The 26,253-nt window shown below is 42.2% G+C and overlaps 1 protein-coding gene across 6 annotated transcripts in view; it reads left to right on the top strand.

Moving 5' to 3' along the window:
- Positions 1 to 26,253, top strand: part of LOC110498640 (type II inositol 3,4-bisphosphate 4-phosphatase) — a 355,960-nt gene that overhangs the window by 110,356 nt on the left and 219,351 nt on the right. For all 6 annotated transcript variants that reach the window (XR_005037659.1, XM_036954244.1, XM_036954242.1 and 3 more), the window contains 2 exons: positions 4,349 to 4,412; positions 22,466 to 22,829. Coding sequence is in view for 5 of the 6 variants with exons in the window: in XM_036954244.1 (XP_036810139.1) it covers positions 22,727 to 22,829 (103 nt within the window). In the remaining variant the exon portion in view is untranslated. The remainder of the gene's footprint in view (positions 1 to 4,348; positions 4,413 to 22,465; positions 22,830 to 26,253) is intronic.

Here is a 26,253-nt window from a genome sequence, read left to right as displayed (position 1 = left end):
AGCAACACTTCACACTCCCTTTCATAAAGCCCTTACAGCAACACTTCATGCTCCCTCCCCTCATAAAGCCCTTACAGCAACACTTCACGCTTCCTTTCATAAAGCCCTTACAGCAACACTTCATGCTCCCTCCCCTCAAAAATCCCTTACAGCAACACTTCACGCTTCCTTTCACAAAGCCCTTACAGCAACACTTCACGCTCCCTTTCACATCCCTTACAGCAACACTTCACGCTCCCTCTCCTCACAAAGCCCTTACAGCAACACTTCACGCTCCTTCGCCTCACAATACCCTTACAGCAACGCTTCACACTCCCTTTCATAAAGCCCTTACAGCAACGCTGCACGCTCCCTCCCCTTACAGGGCTTTGTATGTGTGTTCCTAGGATATCAATACAAAAACCCCTACCTTCTTTCCTGTTTGAGATGTCACTCCTCTCACTCTCACTACTGTTACTGAGGAGTGGATATGGCAGTTATCCCCAAAATTGTTGAAACGTGGCACACTGCATGCTCCCTCACCTCACAAAGCCCTTACAGCAACACTTCATACTCCCTCCCCTCACAAAGCTCTTACAGCAACACTTCATGTTCCCTCCCCTCATAAAGCCCTTACAGCAACACTTCACGCTCCCTCCCCTCACAAACCCTTACAGCAACACTTCATGCTCCCTCCCCTCACAAACCCTTACAGCAACACTTCACGCTCCCTCCCCTCACAAACCCTTACAGCAACACTTCACGCTCCCTCCCCTCACAAACCCTTACAGCAACACTTCACGCTCCCTCCCCTCACAAATCCCTTACAGCAACACTTCACGCTCCCTCCCCTCACAAACCCTTACAGCAACACTTCACGCTCCCTCCCCTCACAAACCCTTACAGCAACACTTCACGCTCCCTCCCCTCACAAATCCCTTACAGCAACGCTGCACGCTCCCTCCCCTTACAGGGCTTTGTATGTGTGTTCCTAGGATATCAATACAAAAACCCCTACCTTCTTTCCTGTTTGAGATGTCACTCCTCTCACTCTCACTACTGTTACTGAGGAGTGGATATGGCAGTTATCCCCAACCTTTTTGAAACGTGGCACACCTTGATGGGATGTACACTTACTGGTAACGAACTCCATCTCATCTGATCCATTCTGCAAACCATCTATTTCCTGTGAATTTTTAAAAAATAGATTAAATAGGGTTTATTTGAAATATTTTAGTAGTTCCTTACTCATGATTGTTAATTTGTGTATAGCCTTTTAAGATCGTCCTGCGACTCTGCACCAGAAAGAAGAAAATGTAGCTAGATCCGGTAAAATAGGTCTTTAGTTTTTGAATGGTTTGGGCTACAGACGAGAGGTCTTCTGCATTGTAAAGGTGTAACCACGGACACTGCTCAATGCTCTGTTTGTTTCTATGGCAGAGGCTGTGGTATAGTTAAGCCCAGAGCCACACTGTACCAGAGGCTGTGGTATAGTTAAGCCCAGAGCCATACTGTACCAGAGGCTGTGGTATAGTTAAGCCCAGAGCCACACTGTACCAGAGGCTGTGGTATAGTTAAGCCCAGAGCCACACTGTACCAGAGGCTGTGGTATAGTTAAGCCCAGAGCCATACTGTACCAGAGGTTGTGGTATAGTTAAGCCCAGAGCCACACTGTACCAGAGGTTGTGGTATAGTTAAGCCCAGAGCCATACTGTACCAGAGGCTGTGGTATAGTTAATCCCAGAGCCACACTGTACCAGAGGCTGTGTTATAGTTAAGCCCAGAGCCACACTGTACCAGAGGCTGTGGTATAGTTAAGCCCAGAGCCATACTGTACCAGAGGCTGTGGTATAGTTAAGCCCAGAGCCACACTGTACCAGAGGCTGTGGTATAGTTAAGCCCAGAGCCACACTGTACCAGAGGCTGTGGTATAGTTAAAACCAGAGCCACACTGTACCAGAGGCTGTGGTATAGTTAAGCCCAGAGCCGTACTGTACCAGAGGCTGTGGTATAGTTAAGCCCAGAGCCATACTTTATGAAATAAATGACTCTGGCTAAGCCTAAGAAGACTTTGCTAATGGTTTTCACAGACAAATTAAAATGATACAAATGACTTTGTTCATGATGCGCCGCCCCTCAAATGATACAAATGTAATACCAGCCTGAGCACACCAGACTTGAAACAATGACACAGATGTAACCATTGAATGTTTTATCTAACCGCCACTAGTGCTCCTAAGTCAAAATGCCATGTGCATTACATCCTTGGAGTGGTTTGTCTCATGTACAGAGTCACAGCCAGGCTAACACGAGACAGTGGACTGGAACAAGGTCTAGAGCTCTGGGCTGCAGTATCAGGTGTGAGATTAGTTATTTTGTGGCTGAATGAGCAAGCTGTACATGGCCAGGTGACAGAGTAGGTTATGGTGAGTAATGTGGGTGTACCTTGTGTGTCTGCAGTTAAAGCCTATTAACTAATTTCACCGCAATATTAACAGAGCAGAGAAGTCTGTCTCTCCGCCCGCCCGTCAGTCCACAAAAGCCAAATATTTGACTTTACACGACTGTAATGTAGACACTTCATGGCCCCCAACTGAATAACAACCCAATGAACACTGTCAGGCAGTAAGCCTGTGCTTCAAATACATCCCTTTCATTAAAGTACCCAGCCGTGCCAAGGGTGAGGTAAACTATTTGCTTGCGGGAAGTTTATTTGATTTCATTATGTGACAGAAGAGATTTTTTTATATATTTTTTCAATTAATCAGACCAAATCCAACGTTATTTGTCACGTGCGCCGAATACAACAAGTGTAGACTTTACCGTGAAATGCTGACTTACAAGCCTTTAACCAACGGTGCAGTTCAAGAAGAAGAAAATGTTTACCAAGTAGACTAAAATAAAACGTAATAATAAAAGTAACACAATAACGAGGCTATATACAGGGGGCACCGGTACCGAGTCAATGTGCTGGGGCACAGGTTAGTTGAGGTCATTTCTACATATGTACACTCGGGGAGTGCAGTTTAAGCTGAACTTTTCCCATTATCCTAGCTCGTCTCAGCCAAGTTTCAGGCAAAGAGCGTACCACTAAGTCAGAAGGGCTTGGACAGAGGGCCAGAGGGGAGAAGAGGGAAGTTCTGGGTAGACTTTTAATGCTTTCAACAGCAAAAGTACGCCCAAGCCCTCACAATTAGTTTTCAGTCTTCTTCGATTATTTGCTTCCACAGCAAAGAACAAGAAAAGACAAACAAGGAAAGAGAACAAATGCAATTTTCCCACAAGGCTGCTTTAAACCCGACTTACTCCTTTAGGAGGGGGCTGTGGGCAGGGTGCAGTGGGGGGGGTTTATCAATACTGGAGATTTCTGCTGTTGTAGTGTACATCATTGGTGTTCTCTTGCCCAGTCCTTCAGATAGCGATTTAAGGATAACAAGAGTTTGTGTGGGAGGGTGGTAGTGCATGCATGTGGGGGGGGGAGGGGGCGTTCTACTCAGCTAACATATGGAATGGTTTTAAGATTTTCATACCATGGATATTTCATCTATTTGATTGGGATTCTTAAAACCCCTGTAGGTATAAAAAATTTGTTTAAGTATTATTTGATGAAACATTGAATTTGGCCTTACTGCTATTAGCCAATAGAAACCTTTTGAATAATACTTTCATAAATGGCAAAACAGTTGGTCAAAAATAAATCTAAAGGAAGTGTGTTATGAAGTGTCAGAGAGATGTGACCCATATTTAACCCCTTTGTTTTTAACACATTCATTTTTACTGCCCAGTACCTGGTTACCTTCAGACGACTCTTGTGACGTTTCTGGGGGTCGTAGATCAAAACAGCTAGACACCGCTAATCCAAATCCTGCCCTGGGCTTTTGATGTTACTGTTGTCTCTTTGGGAGATTGACTGTCGACAGCCATTTTGTTTCTGGCTGTGACGTAGCTAGCCAGGCCTCCTCTTGTAGACCTCCCAGGTATCTGCAGAGAACATGCAGAGAACATGGAGAGACCGTTTATTTTCTGAATATGAGGAAGACTATTGCTCTCGAAGAGGCCAATCCTTAACAAGGGGAAAGAAAACACAGAAAGTGTACATGCTTTGATTTTTCTTATTCCAAACATTAGCCACCAGAGAGACCAAACAGTTTAGCCTGTAGCCTTCGTCACAACTATAACTCAACCCTACCCTATCCTACACCTACCCCTTAGCTAGTTGGCGCTAGAGGTTAATTCAGTGGTGCAGTATCTTCAACCTCCATCTACTGGAGCCAATTAGCAATTAGCCTCCTCCCACGCTACCAGCTAGTGCAGCGGGATGGCCCCCACTCACTGCTTTCTGTCTTGATGTGTTTTCATCCGGAAACAGAACATGTCAGAGGTGGAGGAACTGAAGGACCAGTAACGACGGCTCGGCTTTGCAGAGAGACGCGGTAAGTATAGAAAGTTATTGGAGATGATTAATGTGTTATCACTTTATGGTGTCTTGTGGGTAACAGGGATGCTGAGGCTGTGATTGGTTGGATGTATTCAAAACCTAGAAGTAATGAATTCAAATGTGATTTTGAAGTAACTCAACAGAATAGTATAGGATCCCATTTGTTAGCTTGTCAGGCAAGTGGGCTTGAAAGTAATAAATTGTCAATTTTTTTCTCATTAGTCCACTGTTCATACAGTCCCAAAATGTTTTGCATGTCAGCAATCAAGTTTAAGATATTGGACTTTCAAGAAGCAAAGTGTAATCAGCCACATCATCATGATACCACCCTGCATTCCACTGCTGGCTTGCTTCTGAAGCTAAGCAGGGTTGGTCCTGGTCAGTCCCTGGATGGGAGAACAGATGCTGCTGGAAGGAAGTGGTGTTGTAGGGCCAGTAATAGGCACTCTTTCCTCTGGTCTAAAAACATATCCCAATGCCCCAGGGCAGTGTTTGGGGACACTGCCCTGTGTACGGGTGCCGTCTTTTGGATGGGACGTTAAACGGGTGTCCTGACTCTCTGAGGTCATTAAAGATCCCATGGCACTTATCGTAAGAATAGGGGTGTTAACCCTGGTGTCCTGGCTAAATTCCCAATCTGGCCCTCAAACCATCACAGTCACCTAATAATCCCCAGTTTACAATTGGCTCATTCATCCCCCTCCTCTCCCCTGTAACTATTCCCCAGGTCTTTGCTGTAAATGAGAACATGTTCTCAGTCAACTTACCAGCTAAAATAACGGATAAATAAAATAAATAAAATAAAAATGCAAAATTAGAATTGAGCTAATAATAATCAGAGGCAAGGCAATTGATATCACATTATTACTATTATGTTGTCAAGACGCATTTCCTCACATGTTGCCAGGAATGCTCTTGCCTTAACAAGTCACATGGCTTTGAAGCAAGTTTTACTTCAAAGATATTGCGTTTGAACTCAGAGGACTCTATCCACTGCATGTCTGTCCATGAAGTCTGAGACTTCTGTAGCATTTTTTTCAGACCAATTTTTTTGAGGATTCTTCAGCCCCAACGACATCAATCGGCATTTTTTATTTATTTTTTTTCTCTTCAACTGGCAACATCCAAGTTAGGTGTGTGTGTGGGAAGGCTTGAAGGATTTCAAAGCCATCATATCTGTCTCCACCACCCCCAAAAATCCTGAGGTAAAAAGAAATAATGAAAAAAGTCCACTTTAGAAGCACAAACTGTACAGGCTTCTTTCTCGAGCCAGCCAGAGCCAGGGAAAAGCCAACAGACCAGGTTGTCAATACCAGGGAACTGAAAGAGAATGTGCTCTGACATGACAACTCATGATGAGAAATCAATAGTCTCCCTCTCTATGTCCTCTGAAAAGAGGGAGTTAAAAGAGGGGGAAAAAATGGAGAGAAAAGAAGGAGTGAAAGGGAAGGGATTGAGGGTTATGGTCTTGAACCCCTGTCATGTGTGAAGCCGAGATACCAGGGGGTCTTGAAAGGTATTGACTGTAGGTCCCCCTAGACCTGGACACAAGCATATATAGAGGAGTAATTCTATATGTACTCTGGGCAGAAGTAAATACTAGTCATCTGAATTAGTAGATTATTGAATGAAGAAATGTTCAAACAAAAGAGTAAACAAATTAACAAAAATATGATGAATATTTTGTCACCAAATAGGGTAGACCATTTTTTAATTTGAACTTTTTTTAACTAGGCAAGCCAGTTAAGAACAATTTCTTATTTTCAATGACGGCCTATTCCAGCCCAACCCTAGCCCGTACAACGCTGGGCCAATTGTGCGCCGCGCTACAGGATTCCTAATCACGGCCGGCTATGATACAGCCTGGAATTGAACCAGAGTCTGTAGTGACACCTCTATTACTGAAATGCAGTGTCTTAGACCGCTGCGCCACTCGAGACCACTTCCAAATCTGTCCTGAAATAACATGCCATTACTAATAATTCCTTAATGGCACTCAAGCCTTACATACTGTAGTGTTATGAATACATCTCAAATAGGTCCTCATGGGATTTATTGAAGTGCCTTTTTGAATGATGGGGGTGGTATGTTTGAAATGACTTTGACCTATCCTAACAGTATGTTTTAGATGGAACATTTACAGACCCATTGCCTCATTAAAATTGTTGCAGGCCACATTACAAATAAAATAGTACCCATCCCAGCTTATATTCTCAATATCTAGTTCATTTGCAATACAAAAGCAGTCATCTTTCAAAATCGACTTTCATATAACTATCATGCTTTACTCGATCTGTCAGGAGCATGAAACATTACCAACACAGAGTTTGGAAATGGAGGGAGATTCTATTAACGTGTAGTCTGAATAGTTTGACTAGCTCAAGTGTTCTGTTCAAACAGAAATACATTGCTGTTATTGAGAGAAAAGCACCAACATTTCTGATCTTTTAAGAATTCAATATACACTGATCTTAACGTCCCTTTACGGGGGAATGGAATGATGTGTATGCATTGACGTTTGCACAACCTTCAATTAAAATGGAACCCTTTCAGAAAACAGTAATGACGCATATTTCGTTTTAAGATAGGAAAGGGACAGATGACAAATAACATTTGAAGAATGTATATTTTCCACTAAAATGGAAAATGCTTCTTTTTAATTGAGTTTTTAATTTCCCGGGCCAAGGCTCAGCTCTAGTCTTACTGCAGCCGTTCATTCTAATCCATTGCATTGTATCCCTGGCTGAGCTGTCGAACGTTCCAGCCATAGTCTGAGAGATTCCAGTGTGAATCAGGCTATCGGCTCCTTCCCTCGCCTCTCTCTGTTAATAATGTGAACGAGTGCATTAGGGATTCTAACGGAGTGCTATACTATCGGAATGGGTAACTGTGGAGATCCACTCGCCTGCCTTTGGGGCCCGAATAGCTAAAAAGGGCATGTTTATCCTCCCTCTCTCGTTCTCCTCTCCTCTCTTTTGTGTGAGGCTCGCTTTCTCCACCCCTTGCTCCCTATTGATTTTTCCCAGCCACCTCTAATAAGACAACCGATGTCGCCTTAAAAGAAACGTTGTAGAATGTTAATGTATCAACACCAGCGGCCCAACGTCTGTTCTACTTCTACGGACGTGTTTGTATGTGCGTTGGGGGTGGGGGGTTGTATTTGTTTGTGGTATGTCTGCCACAATAACCACCCACAACTCATTCATCCAGAAAAAGAGAACATTCATCTCAGGTGAGGTTTAAGAAGAGCAGAAGGTGAAAGAGAGAGGAAAGAAGAGGAGGATGGAATACAACGGAGGAGAGGATGCCAGCTGGTGCAGAGTGGATTCATCTGTCCTGTTGCTCCTCTCCTCCTCTCCTCCTCTCCTCCTTTTTAGAGCTATGGCCAATTCATCTTAATTTACGCCTCTCTGCCCCCCCAACACCAGCTAGACAGAGCGCCACAACTAGGCTTTGTGAAATCTCACCTTCCCTACTGTCTTTCTCTAGCAATGATTAAGCTATCTACCTTCCTGAGATACAACGTAGATGTTGGTTGGAATGAGTCACTCGACAATGTTTTTATTGCGTTTCTTTTCTTTATTTCACTGCATGATTTAACCTTATATCGACACGTGTCTTAAGACTTAAATCACACAGGCAGTCATTCACTTATTATTCACACAGGCAGTCATTCACTTATTATTCACACAGGCAGTCATTCACTTATTATTCACATAGGCAGTCATTCACTTATTATTCACACAGGCAGTCATTCACTTATTATTCACACAGGCAGTCATTCACTTATTATTCACACAGGCAGTCATTCACTTATTATTCACACAGGCAGTCATTCACTTATTATTCACACAGGCAGTCATTCACTTATTATTCACATAGGCAGTCATTCACTTATTATTCACACAGGCAGGCATTCACTTATTATTCACACAGGCAGTCATTCACTGATAGGCATTCACACAGGCAGTCATTCACTTATTATTCACACAGGCAGTCATTCACTTATTATTCACACAGGCAGTCATTCACTTATTATTCACATAGGCAGTCATTCACTTATTATTCACACAGGCAGTCATTCACTTATTATTCACATAGGCAGTCATTCACTTATTATTCACACAGGCAGTCATTCACTTATTATTCACACAGGCAGTCATTCACTTATTATTCACATAGGCAGTCATTCACTTATTATTCACACAGGCAGTCATTCACTTATTATTCACACAGGCAGTCATTCACTTATTATTCACATAGGCAGTCATTCACTTATTATTCACACAGGCAGTCATTCACTTATTATTCACACAGGCAGTCATTCACTTATTATTCACACAGGCAGTCATTCACTTATTATTCACACAGGCAGTCATTCACTTATTATTCACATAGGCAGTCATTCACTTATTATTCACACAGGCAGTCATTCACTTATTATTCACACAGGCAGTCATTCACTGATAGGCATTCACACAGGCAGTCATTCACTTATTATTCACACAGGCAGTCATTCACTTATTATTCACATAGGCAGTCATTCACTTATTATTCACACAGGCAGTCATTCACTTATTATTCACACAGGCAGTCATTCACTTATTATTCACACAGGCAGTCATTCACTTATTATTCACACAGGCAGTCATTCACTTATTATTCACACAGGCAGTCATTCACTTATTATTCACATAGGCAGTCATTCACTTATTATTCACACAGGCAGTCATTCACTTATTATTCACACAGGCAGTCATTCACTTATTATTCACACAGGCAGTCATTCACTTATTATTCACATAGGCAGTCGTTCACTTATTATTCACACAGGCAGTCATTCACTTATTATTCACACAGGCAGTCATTCACTGATAGGCATTCACACAGGCAGTCATTCACTTATTATTCACACAGGCAGTCATTCACTTATTATTCACACAGGCAGTCATTCACTTATTATTCACACAGGCAGTCATTCACTTATTATTCACATAGGCAGTCATTCACTTATTATTCACACAGGCAGTCATTCACTTATTATTCACACAGGCAGTCATTCACTGATAGGCATTCACACAGGCAGTCATTCACTTATTATTCACACAGGCAGTCATTCACTTATTATTCACATAGGCAGTCATTCACTTATTATTCACACAGGCAGTCATTCACTTATTATTCACACAGGCAGTCATTCACTTATTATTCACACAGGCAGTCATTCACTTATTATTCACACAGGCAGTCATTCACTTATTATTCACACAGGCAGTCATTCACTTATTATTCACATAGGCAGTCATTCACTTATTATTCACACAGGCAGTCATTCACTTATTATTCACACAGGCAGTCATTCACTTATTATTCACACAGGCAGTCATTCACTTATTATTCACATAGGCAGTCATTCACTTATTATTCACACAGGCAGTCATTCACTTATTATTCACACAGGCAGTCATTCACTGATAGGCATTCACACAGGCAGTCATTCACTTATTATTCACACAGGCAGTCATTCACTTATTATTCACATAGGCAGTCATTCACTTATTATTCACACAGGCAGTCATTCACTTATTATTCACACAGGCAGTCATTCACTTATTATTCACACAGGCAGTCATTCACTTATTATTCACACAGGCAGTCATTCACTTATTATTCACACAGGCAGTCATTCACTTATTATTCACACAGGCAGTCATTCACTTATTATTCACATAGGCAGTCATTCACTTATTATTCACACAGGCAGTCATTCACTTATTATTCACACAGGCAGTCATTCACTTATTATTCACACAGGCAGTCATTCACTTATTATTCACATAGGCAGTCGTTCACTTATTATTCACACAGGCAGTCATTCACTTATTATTCACACAGGCAGTCATTCACTGATAGGCATTCACACAGGCAGTCATTCACTTATTATTCACACAGGCAGTCATTCACTTATTATTCACACAGGCAGTCATTCACTTATTATTCACATAGGCAGTCATTCACTTATTATTCACACAGGCAGTCATTCACTTATTATTCACACAGGCAGTCATTCACTGATAGGCATTCACACAGGCAGTCATTCACTTATTATTCACACAGGCAGTCATTCACTTATTATTCACATAGGCAGTCATTCACTTATTATTCACACAGGCAGTCATTCACTTATTATTCACACAGGCAGTCATTCACTTATTATTCACACAGGCAGTCATTCACTTATTATTCACACAGGCAGTCATTCACTTATTATTCACACAGGCAGTCATTCACTTATTATTCACACAGGCAGTCATTCACTTATTATTCACATAGGCAGTCATTCACTTATTATTCACACAGGCAGTCATTCACTTATTATTCACACAGGCAGTCATTCACTTATTATTCACACAGGCAGTCATTCACTTATTATTCACATAGGCAGTCGTTCACTTATTATTCACACAGGCAGTCATTCACTTATTATTCACACAGGCAGTCATTCACTGATAGGCATTCACACAGGCAGTCATTCACTTATTATTCACACAGGCAGTCATTCACTTATTATTCACACAGGCAGTCATTCACTTATTATTCACATAGGCAGTCATTCACTTATTATTCACACAGGCAGTCATTCACTTATTATTCACACAGGCAGTCATTCACTGATAGGCATTCACACAGGCAGTCATTCACTTATTATTCACACAGGCAGTCATTCACTTATTATTCACATAGGCAGTCATTCACTTATTATTCACACAGGCAGTCATTCACTTATTATTCACACAGGCAGTCATTCACTTATTATTCACACAGGCAGTCATTCACTTATTATTCACACAGGCAGTCATTCACTTATTATTCACACAGGCAGTCATTCACTTATTATTCACATAGGCAGTCATTCACTTATTATTCACACAGGCAGTCATTCACTTATTATTCACACAGGCAGTCATTCACTTATTATTCACACAGGCAGTCATTCACTTATTATTCACACAGGCAGTCATTCACTTATTATTCACACAGGCAGTCATTCACTTATTATTCACATAGGCAGTCGTTCACTTATTATTCACACAGGCAGTCGTTCACTTATTATTCACACAGGCAGTCATTCACTGATAGGCATTCACACAGGCAGTCATTCACTTATTATTCACACAGGCAGTCATTCACTTATTATTCACACAGGCAGTCATTCACTTATTATTCACATAGGCAGTCATTCACTTATTATTCACACAGGCAGTCATTCACTTATTATTCACATAGGCAGTCATTCACTTATTATTCACACAGGCAGTCATTCACTTATTATTCACACAGGCAGTCATTCACTTATTATTCACATAGGCAGTCATTCACTTATTATTCACACAGGCAGTCATTCACTTATTATTCACACAGGCAGTCATTCACTTATTATTCACATAGGCAGTCATTCACTTATTATTCACACAGGCAGTCATTCACTTATTATTCACACAGGCAGTCATTCACTTATTATTCACACAGGCAGTCATTCACTTATTATTCACACAGGCAGTCATTCACTTATTATTCACATAGGCAGTCATTCACTTATTATTCACACAGGCAGTCATTCACTTATTATTCACACAGGCAGTCATTCACTTATTATTCACATAGGCAGTCATTCACTTATTATTCACACAGGCAGTCATTCACTTATTATTCACATAGGCAGTCATTCACTGATAGGCATTCACACAGGCAGTCATTCACTGATAGGCATTCACACAGGCAGTCATTCACTTATAGGCATTCACACAGGCAGTCATTCACTTATTATTCACATAGGCAGTCATTCACTGATAGGCATTCACACAGGCAGTCATTCACTTATAGGCATTCACACAGGCAGTCATTCACTTATTATTCACACAGGCAGTCATTCACTTATTATTCACACAGGCAGTCATTCACTTATTATTCACACAGGCAGTCATTCACTTATTATTCACACAGGCAGTCATTCACTTATTATTCACACAGGCAGTCATTCACTTATTATTCACACAGGCAGTCATTTACTTATTATTCACATAGGCAGTCATTCACTTATTATTCACACAGGCAGTCATTCACTTATTATTCACACAGGCAGTCATTCACTTATTATTCACACAGGCAGTCATTCACTTATTATTCACACAGGCAGTCATTCACTTATTATTCACACAGGCAGTCATTCACTTATTATTCACATAGGCAGTCGTTCACTTATTATTCACACAGGCAGTCATTCACTTATTATTCACATAGGCAGTCGTTCACTTATTATTCACACAGGCAGTCATTCACTGATAGGCATTCACACAGGCAGTCATTCACTTATTATTCACACAGGCAGTCATTCACTTATTATTCACACAGGCAGTCATTCACTTATTATTCACATAGGCAGTCATTCACTTATTATTCACACAGGCAGTCATTCACTTATTATTCACATAGGCAGTCATTCACTTATTATTCACACAGGCAGTCATTCACTTATTATTCACACAGGCAGTCATTCACTTATTATTCACATAGGCAGTCATTCACTTATTATTCACACAGGCAGTCATTCACTTATTATTCACACAGGCAGTCATTCACTTATTATTCACATAGGCAGTCATTCACTTATTATTCACACAGGCAGTCATTCACTTATTATTCACACAGGCAGTCATTCACTTATTATTCACACAGGCAGTCATTCACTTATTATTCACACAGGCAGTCATTCACTTATTATTCACATAGGCAGTCATTCACTTATTATTCACACAGGCAGTCATTCACTTATTATTCACACAGGCAGTCATTCACTTATTATTCACATAGGCAGTCATTCACTTATTATTCACACAGGCAGTCATTCACTTATTATTCACATAGGCAGTCATTCACTGATAGGCATTCACACAGGCAGTCATTCACTGATAGGCATTCACACAGGCAGTCATTCACTTATAGGCATTCACACAGGCAGTCATTCACTTATTATTCACATAGGCAGTCATTCACTGATAGGCATTCACACAGGCAGTCATTCACTTATAGGCATTCACACAGGCAGTCATTCACTTATTATTCACACAGGCAGTCATTCACTTATTATTCACACAGGCAGTCATTCACTTATTATTCACACAGGCAGTCATTCACTTATTATTCACACAGGCAGTCATTCACTTATTATTCACACAGGCAGTCATTCACTTATTATTCACACAGGCAGTCATTTACTTATTATTCACATAGGCAGTCATTCACTTATTATTCACACAGGCAGTCATTCACTTATTATTCACACAGGCAGTCATTCACTTATTATTCACACAGGCAGTCATTCACTTATTATTCACACAGGCAGTCATTCACTTATTATTCACACAGGCAGTCATTCACTTATTATTCACACAGGCAGTCATTCACTTATTATTCACATAGGCAGTCGTTCACTTATTATTCACACAGGCAGTCATTCACTTATTATTCACATAGGCAGTCGTTCACTTATTATTCACACAGGCAGTCATTCACTTATTATTCACACAGGCAGTCATTCACTTATTATTCACACAGGCAGTCATTCACTTATTATTCACACAGGCAGTCGTTCACTTATTATTCACACAGGCAGTCATTCACTTATAGGCATTCACATAGGCAGTCATTCACTTATAGGCATTCACATAGGCAGTCATTCACTGATAGGCATTCACATAGGCAGTCATTCACTGATAGGCATTCACATATGCAGTCATTCACTGATAGGCATTCACATAGGCAGGCATTCACTGATAGGCATTCACATAGGCAGTCATTCACTGATAGGCATTCACATAGGCAGGCATTCACTGATAGGCATTCACATAGGCAGTCATTCACTTATAGGCATTCACATAGGCAGGCATTCACTGATAGGCATTCACATAGGCAGTCATTCACTGATAGGCATTCACATAGGCAGGCATTCACTGATAGGCATTCACATAGGCAGTCATTCACTGATAGGCATTCACATATGCAGTCATTCACTGATAGGCATTCACATAGGCAGTCATTCACTGATAGGCATTCACATAGGCAGTCATTCACTGATATGCATTCACATAGGCAGTCATTCACTGATAGGCATTCACACAGGCAGTCATTCACCTTTAGGCATTCACATAGGCAGTCATTCACTGATAGGCATTCACACAGGCAGTCATTCACTTATTATTCACACAGGCAGTCATTCACTTATTATTCACACAGGCAGTCATTCACTTATTATTCACATAGGCAGTCATTCACTTATTATTCACACAGGCAGTCATTCACTTATTATTCACACAGGCAGTCATTCACTTATTATTCACATAGGCAGTCATTCACTTATTATTCACACAGGCAGTCATTCACTTATTATTCACATAGGCAGTCATTCACTGATAGGCATTCACACAGGCAGTCATTCACTGATAGGCATTCACACAGGCAGTCATTCACTTATAGGCATTCACACAGGCAGTCATTCACTTATTATTCACATAGGCAGTCATTCACTGATAGGCATTCACACAGGCAGTCATTCACTTATAGGCATTCACACAGGCAGTCATTCACTTATTATTCACACAGGCAGTCATTCACTTATTATTCACACAGGCAGTCATTCACTTATTATTCACACAGGCAGTCATTCACTTATTATTCACACAGGCAGTCATTCACTTATTATTCACACAGGCAGTCATTCACTTATTATTCACACAGGCAGTCATTTACTTATTATTCACATAGGCAGTCATTCACTTATTATTCACACAGGCAGTCATTCACTTATTATTCACACAGGCAGTCATTCACTTATTATTCACACAGGCAGTCATTCACTTATTATTCACACAGGCAGTCATTCACTTATTATTCACACAGGCAGTCATTCACTTATTATTCACATAGGCAGTCGTTCACTTATTATTCACACAGGCAGTCATTCACTTATTATTCACATAGGCAGTCGTTCACTTATTATTCACACAGGCAGTCATTCACTGATAGGCATTCACACAGGCAGTCATTCACTTATTATTCACACAGGCAGTCATTCACTTATTATTCACACAGGCAGTCATTCACTTATTATTCACATAGGCAGTCATTCACTTATTATTCACACAGGCAGTCATTCACTTATTATTCACATAGGCAGTCATTCACTTATTATTCACACAGGCAGTCATTCACTTATTATTCACACAGGCAGTCATTCACTTATTATTCACATAGGCAGTCATTCACTTATTATTCACACAGGCAGTCATTCACTTATTATTCACACAGGCAGTCATTCACTTATTATTCACATAGGCAGTCATTCACTTATTATTCACACAGGCAGTCATTCACTTATTATTCACACAGGCAGTCATTCACTTATTATTCACACAGGCAGTCATTCACTTATTATTCACACAGGCAGTCATTCACTTATTATTCACATAGGCAGTCATTCACTTATTATTCACACAGGCAGTCATTCACTTATTATTCACACAGGCAGTCATTCACTTATTATTCACATAGGCAGTCATTCACTTATTATTCACACAGGCAGTCATTCACTTATTATTCACATAGGCAGTCATTCACTGATAGGCATTCACACAGGCAGTCATTCACTGATAGGCATTCACACAGGCAGTCATTCACTTATAGGCATTCACACAGGCAGTCATTCACTTATTATTCACATAGGCAGTCATTCACTGATAGGCATTCACACAGGCAGTCATTCACTTATAGGCATTCACACAGGCAGTCATTCACTTATTATTCACACAGGCAGTCATTCACTTATTATTCACACAGGCAGTCATTCACTTATTATTCACACAGGCAGTCATTCACTTATTATTCACACAGGCAGTCATTCACTTATTATTCACACAGGCAGTCATTCACTTATTATTCACACAGGCAGTCATTTACTTATTATTCACATAGGCAGTCATTCACTTATTATTCACACAGGCAGTCATTCACTTATTATTCACACAGGCAGTCATTCACTTATTATTCACACAGGCAGTCATTCACTTATTATTCACACAGGCAGTCATTCACTTATTATTCACACAGGCAGTCATTCACTTATTATTCACATAGGCAGTCGTTCACTTATTATTCACACAGGCAGTCATTCACTTATTATTCACATAGGCAGTCGTTCACTTATTATTCACACAGGCAGTCATTCACTTATTATTCACACAGGCAGTCATTCACTTATTATTCACACAGGCAGTCATTCACTTATTATTCACACAGGCAGTCGTTCACTTATTATTCACACAGGCAGTCATTCACTTATAGGCATTCACATAGGCAGTCATTCACTTCTAGGCATTCACATAGGCAGTCATTCACTGATAGGCATTCACATAGGCAGTCATTCACTGATAGGCATTCACATATGCAGTCATTCACTGATAGGCATTCACATAGGCAGGCATTCACTGATAGGCATTCACATAGGCAGTCATTCACTGATAGGCATTCACATAGGCAGGCATTCACTGATAGGCATTCACATAGGCAGTCATTCACTTATAGGCATTCACATAGGCAGGCATTCACTGATAGGCATTCACATAGGCAGTCATTCACTGATAGGCATTCACATAGGCAGGCATTCACTGATAGGCATTCACATAGGCAGGCATTCACTGATAGGCATTCACATATGCAGTCATTCACTGATAGGCATTCACATAGGCAGTCATTCACTGATAGGCATTCACATAGGCAGTCATTCACTGATATGCATTCACATAGGCAGTCATTCACTGATAGGCATTCACACAGGCAGTCATTCACCTTTAGGCATTCACATAGGCAGTCATTCACTGATAGGCATTCACACAGGCAGTCATTCACTGATAGGCATTCACATAGGCAGTCATTCACTTATAGGCATTCACATAGGCAGTCATTCACTGATAGGCATTCACATAGACAGTCATTCACTGATTGGCATTCACATAGGCAGTCATTCACTTATAGGCATTCACATAGGCAGTCATTCACTTATAGGCATTCACACAGGCAGTCATTCACTTATTATTCACATAGCCCAATTCACTTATTGGTCTTTTGACCAATCAGATCCACTCTGAAAAAGATCTGATGTGAAAAGATCTGATGTGATTGGTCAAAAGACCAATTAGTGGAAAAAAGTACATTGTACATTATTGTATGTGGGTGGTGTTGCCTGCATTTATATTGACTGTATACTATGTGGCAGGCCAAGGCTGCACCTTTACTGTGCTTTGGATCAGAACATTCCTTCCTCATGTACAGGGGAATTTCCATGGTAACGGAATTACACAGAGAGTTCGATTTTTCACTTTAAAATGTATACAACCCCCCCCCCCCCCCCCCCCCCATTGATTTCAATGTTTCACCCACCATACAATTCTATGCACAAGGACAGATAGTTTGGTAACAGATTTAAACTGAGGGAGAGTTTACCGTCATTCTGTTACCAAACATTGTATCTGCACAGTTCTTCCAGTGAATGTGTTCTTGTGAAAATGTCTGTGTAAATTATTCAACTTAGTCCTTGTGCATAGTTGTATTGCTTGTTAAACTTAGAAGTCGATGGTTTTTGTTTGGCATATATTTTGAAGTGAAAACTCTTGAGTGATTCTGTTATCGTGGAATTTCCCATAGGCCTTCTCCCCGATCATATGAATGAACATGGATTTTAGATATTGCCAAGACCTTGGTGACCAAATAACTAGATCTAACCTTCACAGTATTGAGAAGATGGAGGATGGCGAGAGGGAGGGGGTAAAAGAGAAAGAGATAGGAGAGAAAGAGGGTGAAGGGAAGGAAATTGAGAAAGGAAGGAAGGAGAGAGAGAGACTACCTAATTGCACATCATTACAACACGGTATATAAACATAATATGACATCTGAAATGTCTTAATTCTTTTGTAACCTCTGTGAGTGTAATGTTTACTGGTCATTTGTATTGTTTATTTCACTTTTGTTTATTATCTACTTCACTTGCTTTGGCAATGTTAACATATGTTTCCCATGCCAATAAAGCCCTTGAATTGAATTTATTTTAATCTTATTATTATATATCCTGATGCCTAGTCACTTTATCCTGCTTTCATATACATATCTAACCTCAAGTACCTGGTACCTCTGCAAATTGATCTGGTACTGGTACTTCCTGTATATAGCTCCACAGTGATCTGGTACTGGTACTCCCTGTATATAGCTCCATAGTGATCTGGTACTGGTACTCCCTATATATAGCTCCACAGTGATCTGGTACTGGTACTCCCTGTATATAGCTCCAGAGTGATCTGGTACTGGTACTCCCTGTATATAGCTCCACATTGATCTGGTACTGGTACTCCCTGTATATAACTCCACATTGATCTGGTACTGGTACTCCCTGTATATAGCTCCACAGTGTTCTGGTACTGGTACTCCCTGTATATACTGTAGCTCCACAGTGATCTGGTACTGGTACTCCCTGTATATAGCTCCACAGTGATCTGGTACTGGTACTCCCTGTATATAGCTCCACATTGATCTGGTATTGGTACTCCCTGTATATAGCTCCACAGTGATCTAATACTGGTACTCCCTGTATATAGCGCCACGGTGATCTGATACTGGTACTCCCTGTATATAGCTCCACATTGATCTGGTACTGGTACTCCCTGTATATAGCTCCACAGTGTTCTGGTACTGGTGATCCCTGTATATAGCTCCACAGTGATCTGGTACTGGTACTCCCTGTATATAGCTCCACAGTGATCTGGTACTGGTACTCCCTATATATAGCTCCACAGTGTTCTGGTACTGGTGATCCCTGTATATAGCTCCACAGTGATCTGGTACTGGTACTCCCTGTATATAGCTCCACAGTGATCTGGTACTGGTACTCCCTGTATATAGCGCCACGGTGATCTGATACTGGTACTCCCTGGTACTCCCATTCGTGTATATTTTATTTTGTTCTTGTTAGCATTTCACTGTAAAGTTGACACCAGTTGTATTTGGCGCATGTGACTACACACACACACACACACACACACACACACACACACACACACACACACACACACACACGCGGATAAATACACTCACAAACTCTTAAATGAACACATTCGATTCTCAATCCAACTCACATGAAGACACACTCAGAGACACAGACACACACACACACCTTGGCTAATCAATGAGGTGTTTGTCGAATGATGCTGGAAGTAGCTCAGTTAATAATAATGAGCTGGGGAGCACACTCCATCTTTATCCTTCTCTCTATCCCTCTGTCCTGTACCAACCTGTAGTACCTGCTGGAGGAGTTGTCATGCTACACCCTCCTCAGAACCGTTCCCCAGCACTGCACCATCCTCAGAACCGTTCCCCAACACTGCACCATCCTCAGAACCGTTCCCCAGCACTGCACCATCCTCAGAACCGTTCCCCAACACTGCACCATCCTCAGAACCGTTCCCCAGCACTGCACCATCCTCAGAACTGTTCCCCAGCACTGCACCATCCTCAGAACCGTTCCCAGCACTGCACCATCCTCAGAACCGTTCCCAGCACTGCACCATCCTCAGAACCGTTCCCAACACTGCACCATCCTCAGAACTGTTCCCCAGCACTGCACCATCCTCAGAACCGTTCCCAACACTGCACCATCCTCAGAACTGTTCCCAGCACTGCAACATCCTCAGAACTGTTTCCAGCACTGCACCATCCTCAGAACCGTTCCCCAACACTGCACCATCCTCAGAACTGTTCCCCAACACTGCACCATCCTCAGAACCGTTCCCCAACACTGCACCATCCTCAGAACTGTTCCCCAGCATTGCACCATCCTAAGAACCGTTCCCCAACACTGCACCATCCTCAGAACTGTTCCCAGCACTGCAACATCCTCAGAACTGTTCCCAGCACTGCACCATCCTCAGAACCGTTCCCAGCACTGCACCATCCTCAGAACTGTTCCCCAGCACTGCACCATGCTCAGAACTGTTCCCAGCACTGCAACATCCTCAGAACTGTTCCCAGCACTGCAACATCCTCAGAACTGTTCCCAGCACTGCACCATCCTCAGAACCGTTCCCCAACACTGCACCATCCTCAGAACCATTCCCAGCACTGCACCATCCTCAGAACCGTTCCCCAACACTGCACCATCCTCAGAACTGTTCCCAGCACTGCAACATCCTCAGAACTGTTCCCCAGCACTGCACCATCCTCAGAACCGTTCCCAGCACTGCACCATCCTCAGAACCGTTCCCAGCACTGCACCATCCTCAGAACCGTTCCCCAACACTGCACCATCCTCAGAACCGTTCCCAGCACTGCACCATCCTCAGAACCGTTCCCAGCACTGCACCATCCTCAGAACAGTTCCCCAACACTGCACCATCCTCAGAACTGTTCCCCAACACTGCAACATCCTCAGAACCGTTCCCCAACACTGCACCATCCTCAGAACCGTTCCCAGCACTGCACCATCCTCAGAACAGTTCCCCAACACTGCACCATCCTCAGAACTGTTCCCCAACACTGCAACATCCTCAGAACCGTTCCCCAACACTGCAACATCCTCAGAACTGTTCCCCAACACTGCAACATCCTCAGAACTGTTCCCCAACACTGCACCATCCTCAGAACCGTTCCCCAACACTGCACCATCCTCAGAACCGTTCCCCAACACTGCACCATCCTCAGAACCGTTCCCCAACACTGCACCATCCTCAGAACCGTTCCCCAGCACTGCACTATCTTCTCTCATAAAAAAACCCACAGGGATATCCAACACAGCTATTCCCCTGGTCTTACTCTCTCAATTTCAATTTCAATTTAAGGGCTTATTGGCATGTGAAACATATGTTTACATTGCCAAAGCAAGTGAAAGAGATAATAAACTAACATGAAATAAACAATTCAAATTAACGGTGGACTTTACACTTTCAAAAGTTCCAAAAGAATAAAGACATTTCAAATATCATATTATGTATATATATTCAGTGTTGTAATGATGTGCAAATAGTTAAAGTACAAAAGGGAAATTAAACATGAATATAGGTTGTATTTACACTGGTGTTTGTTCTTCACTGGTTGGCCTTTTCTTGTGGCAACAGGTCACAAATCTTGCTGCTGTGATGGCACACTGTGGTGTTTCACCCAGTAGGTATGGGAGTTTATCAAAATTGGATTTGTTTTCAAATTCTTTGTGGGTCTGTGTAATCTGAGGGAAATATGTGTCTCTAATATGGTTGTACATTTGGCAGGAGGATAGGAAGTACAGCTCTCTCTCTCTCTCTCTCTCTCTCTCTCTCTCTCTCTCTCTCTCTCTCTCTTTCCCTTCCTCCTCTCTCTCGCTTTCCCTACCTCCCCTCTCTCTCTCTCTCTCCGTCTCTCTCTCTCTCTCTCTCTCTCTCTCTCCCTCTCTCTCCCCGTCTCTCTCTCTCTCTCTCTCCCTCTCCCTCTCCCTCTCTCTCTCCCTCTCTCTCCCTCTCTCTCTCTCTCCCTCTCTTCCCCCCTCCCTCTCTCTCTCTATCCCTCTCTCTCTCTCTATGTTTTCATGTGCTCTGCCGTATGCATCAGCTAGCCTCACCTGCTGTATGGCAGATCTCCCATAAGGAGCCCAGCAGTCATAGTCTTGTGTCATAGTCTTGTTAATTGCCTTTCTTAGAGAGAGAGAGAAGAACAGAGAGGGAGCGAGAGAGAAAGGGGAGGGAGAGCGAGAGAGGAACACACAGGGAAAGAGAGAGTCCCCTGCTGCATTGTCTAGATCTAGCTGTGGCAGTGCGTTAGAGAGAGAGAGGAGAGGAGAGAGAGAACGTCAGCGTCCCATCCTGCCTGCCTCCACCAGTCTAGTCTAGGTGCTCCATCTGACAGCACAAGATTGATGGATTGAGCTGTTTATCGCACCTAACATCAATTCTGTCCTGCCTTCTCTTTCATTCCCTGCTTCAGTCCCTCATCCCCTCCCTCTCTCCCACCCTTCCCTCCCCACTCTTGGACCCCCACTTCCCTCTCTCCTCTGTTTTTAAAGGCGTATTTTATGCTGCCAGAGAGAGCGGCGCGACAGTGAGAGAGTGAGAGACGATCCTATCTGCCTCATAGCCTTTCGCAAGGATTTGTGAGGAAGCGCTAGCCGGGACTGAGCTGGACTGGACCGTGGCATTCCTTGGAGGAGGAGGAGGAGGAGGAGGAGGAGGAGGGAGAGCCGTGGATATGGAGGACGGTGGGACACGGCACCTCGGCCATGAGTGCAGGGTGGACATGATGGAAGAGGAGGGGGAGCCGCTGACCGGAGGAGATGGACTGACCGGAGCTGGTGAGCTCTACATTTACTGTAGATCATAGGAAGATCCAGGCTTCGGTGGCCAAAGTGCTGTCACCCTTTCCCCCCCCCATCACCACAGGTGATTAAACTAATTGTGTTCTATACGGATTAGTTGATTATTGGAGTCAGGTGTGTTAGCTGGGGCTGGGGCAACAGTGTGACACCAATCAGGCCTCTGAGGACTGGAGTTGGCCTTCCCTGCTGTAGATACAGCTTTCTTCTCTCTTTAGTTCACTCACTCATTCTTAGAATGCTGCTCCTTCATCCTCTCCTCGTTCTCGCTGTCTATCTCGTTCTCTTTCTTTCCCCCTCTCCTATTTGCTTTCTCATTCATTCTCTCTCTGTTTTCCCTTTACCTGTGTCCTCAATTATCCTCATCCATCCTCCACTAACCTCCACTCCTCATGCTCCACTTCTCTGCATTCTACCCCTCTGGACACACAGGTCATTTCTAGTTTTGGTTTACATTTGGTTGAATTGTCAACTAACGTGAAATAAATAGAAAATGTCACCATGTCATTGAAATTAGGTTCCAAGTTGTGTGGAATAATAGAAAATGTCCTGACGTTGATGACGTGTTTCAAGTCCAATCAGTTTTCCACGTGGATTCAACGTCATCACATTGAATGTTTTTGTTGAAGTGACGTCGTTTCCCGGGCCCAACCATACGTAGAATGTATGCAGGCCTCACCGTAAGTCACTTTGGATAAAAGTCTGCTAAATAGCATTTATTATTATTATTATTATTATTGTATATTATATAGTGATTCAATCATTTTTTGCCCAGTGGTTATATTTGTTAGTCTGAAGCTTATTGACATACATGATTGTGTGTGTTTGTGTGTGTGTGCGCCTGCGTGTCTATGCCTACGCTCTTGTTCCCTGGGGTAGAAAAATATCAAAATGCACAATGTACCTTCAAAGGTACACATAATGATTTCACATGGCACTGTTCGGTACCTTTTAGGGTACCGCCCGGCATGCTCTATTGCAGGGGGATTTTCAGAATTGTTTGTTTCAATATGTGTGTTTTTTCATGAAAATTGATTGATTATTATTATTATTATGCTACACAAATATGAATGTATTTATTTCACCTTTATTTAACCAGGTTAGCTAGTTGAGAACAAGTTCTCATTTACAACTGCGACCTGGCCAAGATAAAGCAAAGCAGTGCGACACAAACAACAACACAGAGTTACACATGGAATAAACAAACGTAGAGTCAATTACACAATAGAAAAAAAAGAAAGTCTATATACAGTGAAAAATAATATAAGGATAAATAACATACATTTTTCTAAACTAATCCAATTTGTTAGTAGTTGGACTTCTTGCACCCGTTACTGAGATTTTTCCCGTTTAGATTGTTAATCAATTTGTCTACCTTGGCAGTCGTTCTAAATGCAGGTTGCAATTGATTAAAAGTTCACATTTTTTTATATCCTAACTCTGGCTGGATTTCAATAGGAATTAAAAAGCACTTTGCAAGCCAGCATAATGTGACTTGACTGATGTGGCCTGCAATCCAGCAGTTTCAGATCACTGTGTTGGGGTAAAAATGGACTTTCAAAGTATGGCCGTATATGATATATGTATTGTCATTAAGTGTTTAATTTCCATTCTAAAATGTTCACTTAGGCACTCAGTTGGTGAAAGCTACAAGACTGAAAGCCATGAATGCAACAACCATGCCTCTGTCACTAGCAAACCCAGTCATGGGTGGTACTGATAACTCAAACATTTATCTGAAAGGCGCCCTGGGAAATATGCAAATATAGTTTTTAAAACAACACCCCAGAACCTTTTTAGAGGTACATTTTTCCCACTTAAAAGGAACCATCTTTTCCCTTAAGGTACACTATTGGCTATTTTAAGGCACAAACTGCAAGGGTACAATTATGTACCTAGAACTAAAGGTACAAAGAATATACCTTACAGGGCACCACAACAGTGACAAGCGTTTGTACCCCTTTAAGAACAAATGTTATTTCTGTGTGCATGCATACACTTTTTAAGGATCCTAAAAACCACTGTGTGGGCCAAACTGTTGTCACTAATAAGCTTTGGCAGAGGCAAAATATATCTCCTGTGGTCATCACTCAAGGTGCATGATAATGAGATAAGCGTTGATTTCAGTGGTGGCACTGAGCCTCCATTCTGTCTCCTCCTGGGGCTGATGCCATGGCTCTTCAGGAGGACAAATATTGCAGTTTCACCATAGGGCTCAGTATTGTTAGCATCGTAGCATGTTAAACTCGGATGTCTTCCCTGAAGGGTAACAGCAAGTGATTGAAGCCTTTATGAAAATGAACGAAGAATGAGGAACAAGGAGCGTACACACACACACACACACACACACAAACCCTCTCTCTCTATTTCGTTCCTCTCCTCATCACAGCTTATGGGATCAGGGGATGTTTTGAAATATATGTCAAAATAAGATAATTTCCTGTCAAGTAAAGCTCTTTTTCCCCCTCTTCTGCCCTCCATCCCTCCATCCCTCCCTCCAGCCCAACTTTAAGTGGGTGTGTAATCAGTAATAATGAACACCTCTGCTCTGGACCTGTGCGTTCCAAATGGCACCCTATTCCCTTTATAGAACACTGCTTTTGACCAGGGCCTGTACGTATCCTATCCCATGTAGGGAGTAGGGTGCCACTTGGGACGCACCGTTGAACACCTCCGGTTTTGTTTTCTCAAAGTGTGGAGGGGGAAACGGAAGAAGGGAATTGAACAAAGAAGGTAATTATAGAGCTACAGCGCCACAGACAGGTTGACAACCTCCCATTACCAATCACAAGGTGAATTTGTTTCTCTTGTCGCTGGGTTGACGTAGAAGATAAGAGGCGGTGGGAACAGCGTTGGGTGAGATGAGACAGGCTTGGCGCGTTCAGGTCACCTAGACTAGAGAGTTTGGTATTCATTGCACCCACATGCTCTACCTCAAAAAGTCTAAAAGAGGTCCAAGGTCAGAATCCATTATATTTTTGACCCTGACTGACACAGTTTTGAACAGTCACCTGTATGAATCATCTCAGCATTGACTATACTCATGGGCCTATGTTATCGTAGTGTTTCGGTAAGGCGTGCGTACTGGCAGTAGAGAAGTAAGGCGCAGGAGAGCAAAGACTGTGTTACAACGGCGCAGTTTAATGTTAAAAATCACAGTGAACATAAACAATATATATAATGGGACAAAAACCCCAGACATAACGTGCACACGCACTTACAATAAACAATACCGGACAAGGACATGTGGGGAACAGAGGGTTAAATACACAACATGGAATTGATGGAATTGAAACCAGGTGTGTGGGAAGACAAGACAAAACAAATGGAAAATGGAAGGTGGATCGGCGATGGCTAGAAGACCGGTGATGTCGACCGCCGAACAAGGATAGAGACCGACTTC

The sequence above is a fragment of the Oncorhynchus mykiss genome, chromosome 19 (assembly GCF_013265735.2).
Source record: "Oncorhynchus mykiss isolate Arlee chromosome 19, USDA_OmykA_1.1, whole genome shotgun sequence".
Taxonomy (NCBI): Eukaryota; Metazoa; Chordata; class Actinopteri; order Salmoniformes; family Salmonidae; genus Oncorhynchus; species Oncorhynchus mykiss.
The sequence above is the reverse complement of the archived record's forward strand: the minus strand, read 5'-3'. Positions and strand labels throughout refer to the sequence as shown.